Here is a 5057-nt window from a genome sequence, read left to right as displayed (position 1 = left end):
GCTGACTTGTCGACTTAATTTGAAACACTGCTTTGGAGGTGTGATCTGGGTTGTTCTTATGGGTAATCTCTTAATGAGAGACAGTCCTCTAGCACAATTATTTTGCAAGGGGGAGGAATAACCCTTAGTATCTGTTTTAGCTTTAAGATAAAAAATGTTTTAAGACAATTAATCTGAATGTAATGATGACTACAAAGATATTAAATAGTTTTGAAACTTGATGTTCATTGACACAACATTTCTCAAACTATCTGTGATGCAAGGCCAGTTTACCCCTTCAATTTATTGAATAGTTTTACTTTTTTAAAAATACAATAGTGATGGACTACTTAAAGAAGAAATAAAAAGGCATAAATGAAAGTTCAAATTTTTTACTACTAGATTCAGGAAATATTAGCTGTCAGATTTCTCTTACAGTATATCAAAGTTTACTTTCAATTTTTGTACTTATCAAACATCAAACACAGGTTGCTAATCAGTTCTAATCCTCTACTAATCACTATACCAAACTTTCCTGATAACTTGAATACACAATTTCAATATTTTCCTATTTATTGGAGAGAAATGCAATTCTTTTAATTGAGTCATTGAATGCTTGTTTCACTTGCTTGTTCCTTAAGGTGTATATAAATGGGTTTAGCATTGGTGCAATGGAAGTGGTGAGTACTGACACACCCTTATTAATGTCCACTTCTTCTTTTGCTGAAGGTTTAATGTAAATGAAAATGCAGCTTCCATAGGTGATGGATACGACAATCATGTGAGAAGTACAGGTGGAGAAAGCCTTTTTCCTTTGGTGAGCAGAGGGAAATTTTAGGATTGTCTTGATGATATATATATAGGAAAGAACTACACACACCAGGGTCATGATGAAAGTCATCACAGCACAGGCTATGACCATCTGCTCTATGAGCCATGTGTCTGAGCAAGAGATCTTGAGAATAGGAGATGCATCACAGACAAAATGGTCAATGACATTCGAGTCACAGAATTTCAAATTTAGGAACAGGGTAAGTGGTGGGAGTATGATCATCAATCCAGCCATCCAACAGCAGAAGACAAACCTTCTGCAGACTCTGTTGTTCATGATGGTTATATAGTGCAGGGGCTTGCAGATGGCCACATAGCGGTCATAGGACATGATGGCCAGGAGAAAGAATTCTGTTACTCCAAAGACATCAATAAAAAACACTTGAATGACACAAATAGTATAAGTGATTGACCTATCACCTGTTGCTATGTTGTACAAATATCTAGGAATGCAGGCAGATGTGAATGAAATTTCCAAAAAGGCAAAATTTTGTAGGAAAAAGTACATGGGTGTTTTCAAGTGAGATTCAAGTAAAGTGAGAGATATGATGGTCAGATTCCCCATTAGACTCAATGTGTAAGTGAGAAATAGGAAAATAAAAATTGGAATCTGAAATTGAGGATCTTCTGTCAGTCCTAACAGGATGAAGGTTGTTACTGTGTGATTTTTCATCTCAGTACTGAATTTTATTCAACCTTCATGTAAAATTTAGAGATATTTTACTTGAGTAGAGTTATATAAAAGTCAGATATCAGCAAACTGACTACTAGAGACAGCAAACAAATTCACATGTGGTTTCTTCTGTAATTGATGTTTCTAATACTTGAGTTTGACTATTTAATTGTTTATTTAATTTTATTGTTTTGATAGTTTGTGATTGATTTTTAAATATATTTAAAAAATTATTCTACCATTCCAGTTTTCTCTTTTGTTTCACATTTGCGATCAGCATTCAAGACTGGATATCCCAGTATTAGATTTGACCCCCAATTTGTTGTGATTCCACAAAATTATAATTTCTTTTACATCTAAGCTTTCCTCTGTATTTTAAAGGCCAATATTTTACTTTACTAGTGTTTTAATATAATTCCTAGTTTTGGTCCTTAATAAAGAACAAATATGTAACAACTAATCTGGGCTCTGTACACAGGCTTTGTTGATTCATTTGCAACTTGTATTATTTATTTTGCTACTATGACCAAGCATGTGTTTATGTTGTTTTGTTTTGTGTTTTGAAATGCAGCTTCCACATGGTTGAATCAATCTTCTGACTCTTCTTATGTTTTTCTGTTACCATGTAATTTACACTTAGTGACCACTGGAATACATAATACAGAGTATTTTAATGCACAATCTGTTCATCACATGTGAAAAAATGTTTGGTCAAAGGATATAGAGCTGGAAAAGACAACATATTTATTTTATACTTTCAGTCTGTTTAGTCCAGTATGGAAAGGACTTCAATGCCTTACAATCATCAAGTTCAAAATGAAATTTAAAATGCTAGATATAGTCTACATGCACTGCCTTTTCACAACTTCTTATTTGTGATCTTCAGTTTGAGTGTCACGTCTACTGGAAAGGCTCCTAAAAGTCTATTGTCAGAGCTGACTGCTCCTAGTTTGTGCTCCTGTGGTAAGTAATTGTTCCTACTATTTGAGCACTTCCTTTGAGAAAGTAAGTTTTTGAAATCAGGGCCTATTGTCTTTTTTTTTTTTTTTTTTTTTTTTTTACTGGGAGAGCTACCAAAACTAACACAATCCTAAATTTATAATCAATGAGTAAGAAATGTCAGGGTATAAATACACAGATGTCTAGTTCTAGTTCATTGGCCTACACATTCAAAAGTAGTTTAAGTACTATTTGGCTTTCATCTTGAAACTCCTTTGTCACTGATTTTAATTATTTAAATTTTAGATGTCCCTATATTTAACATTGAGTTTTTTTGCATTTGAAACATGAATTTTGCTAGTGAATAAAGTCATACCATGGAAGTATCACTCTCTGTGCTCATGCTATTACCTTCCATGTTGATCAAACCGTTATCTGGTGTGTCCACCTTATCTCTCAAGCAGACAAATAGCTGTATCTCTGCTGGTGGCCATTTTTGCTTCTTTAGGAATCTGTCAGTAAGATATTTAAGCTAGAGGTTAAGGAATTTTCATACCTGAATATACAGTTTTCACATGCATTCACTTTAAAATATATTGTAAATATTTTTACATCTTTATAAGTACAGTAAATTCCATCAAATTTCAACCCACTGTATTTGTGTAACTAATTTTAAATTCCCCATTATTTTTAAAAATACCTATTTCAAAATTTCACCTGTATTAAAAAAACCTTATAAATATACCACAAGTTTTAAATTCATTTCTGAAACACGGTTATGTCTTTTTATTTTCTATGATTGTTAAAATATCTGCAAAAATCATATTTTATAAACATTGTTGCACAATTTCATCATAATTGTTAGAAATGTAATTGCAAGTGCAAAGGAAATATTTACTTCAAACTTTTGTGTACATTTATCAAGCCATCATCTATAAAGTTTATATCACTATGTTCCTTCAGTTCATTGTGTGACTGTGTAGTAGTATCCACATTCAAATTACAGCAATTTATCATATGCCTTTATTCAAGATTATCGATACTTTTGTTTAATACAGGTTTTCGTCTTATAGATCTTAATTCACACAATTACACCATGAAATAGTCCTCTGTTCTGTCTGCATTTAAGGCTTTCATCGTTGTCTTCTGTAGGTAAAGGCTGTTTCCATTAAATTTTCCATCTATGTCTCTTCAATGGATATTTTAATATTTTTAAACCAGAATTAAAGACTTTTTAATTCCTTTTTTTTTTTTTTTTTTTTTGAGACAGAGTCTCACTCTGTTGCCTGGGCTAGAGTGCTGTCATGGCGTCAGGCTAGCTCACAGCAACCTCAAACTCCTGGGCTCAAGCAATCCTTCTGCCTCAGCCTCCCAAGTAGCTGGGATGACAGGCATGCACCAACATGCCCGGCTAATTTTTTCTATATATTTTTAGTTGTCCAGCTAATTTCTTTCTATCTTTAGTAGAGATGGGTCTCTCGCTCTTGCTCAGGCTGGTCTTGAACTCCTGAGCTCAAACGATCCTCCCATCTCTGCCTCCCAGAGTGCTAGGATTAGAGGCGTGAGCCACCACGTCTGGCCTCCAGTTGTTAATTTGAATTAGTAGTTGCTCTATACTTTTTCCTCGGCTAGCATACTTAATTTTATTAACATACTCAAATTATTCTTAGTTTTCAATTAATATCTACAATGTTTGAGTTTCTCGTAAATAGACAAACAAAAAACAATTTTCTTTCCTAAGAAAACTCAATTAGCTTGTTGTATGAAAGTTTAGCATTTGTTCCTTTAAGATATTCACTTTTTCCAGAGATGAAGGCTGGAGCACCTCTCATTATATGATCACTTACTACAGTCAAACCCCAAGATTTACCCTTGCCATCACTGGGCAGGAGAGACAAACATGGTTTCTTGAAGAACTGTAACATTCCTAGGAAATATAGGAACAAAGTATAATAGTTACAATAAATAATTTTAATTAAAAGGAAGGATACTCTTTTCAGCCTTTCTACTTTCTCTAATCCACTTAGCACTCCAGCAGTTGATAGAACTATTCCGTGGTAACCTGCTCTTTGCACCCTGTGGGTGATAGTCTTTATTCCAAAATATCCTTCATTAATTCCATTTATTAATAATTTTAGCTTTTATGCAAAGCTTAACAAAACAGTTGCATTTTACAAAGATTTTATATTCTAAAAGTTGCAAGGATAACTAATTTTGTCAAATTCATTAGATAAATTGTCATATTAGGGGATTTTAATGCAGGAATGCAGTTTTCTTCCTATATTGAGGAGAGTGAGTGTGTGGCAGAGACAACTTCTCACCATCTATAAAGTCACACCATCTTTATATAACCATAAAAGTTGGCATTTAAAAAAATACATCTCAGGTCTGTGGAACTTCATATAGTAATTGAAATAACTAATTGTATTTAATTTTGGTAAATCATGTCAAACCTGCTTCTCAGAGAAAATCATCATGCAGATTTACCAAAGATGAAAGTAAATGAAAGGGGCACTGTACTTACTCTTCTGAGAGTTAATAATCACTCCAGCGGATTCTCTAACAAGGGTCCTAAAGGCTAATTTGATGAAGAGGACCTAATAGCAAAGGCTTGGGAGGGATTTTTGTCTCCGTT

General features: G+C 33.5%; 1 protein-coding gene across 1 annotated transcript; it reads right to left on the bottom strand.

Moving 5' to 3' along the window:
* Nucleotides 1-547: 547 nt before the first annotated feature.
* LOC105865689 (olfactory receptor 6C2-like) lies at nucleotides 548-1483 on the bottom strand. The gene has a single exon (XM_012754488.3). It carries the CDS (start codon nucleotides 1481-1483, stop codon nucleotides 548-550), a length of 936 nt encoding a protein of 311 aa, XP_012609942.2.
* Between the last annotated feature and the right edge of the window lie 3574 nt (nucleotides 1484-5057).

This window comes from Microcebus murinus, chromosome 10 (genome assembly GCF_040939455.1).
Source record: "Microcebus murinus isolate Inina chromosome 10, M.murinus_Inina_mat1.0, whole genome shotgun sequence".
In the NCBI taxonomy this organism is placed as follows: Eukaryota; Metazoa; Chordata; class Mammalia; order Primates; family Cheirogaleidae; genus Microcebus; species Microcebus murinus.
This window is presented reverse-complemented; position numbering and strand designations above follow the sequence as displayed.

Bases quoted from the DNA above. Each gene is read 5' to 3' on its own strand.
- LOC105865689 (XM_012754488.3), bottom strand. From the start codon at position 1,483: ATGAAAAATCACACAGTAACAACCTTCATCCTGTTAGGACTGACAGAA.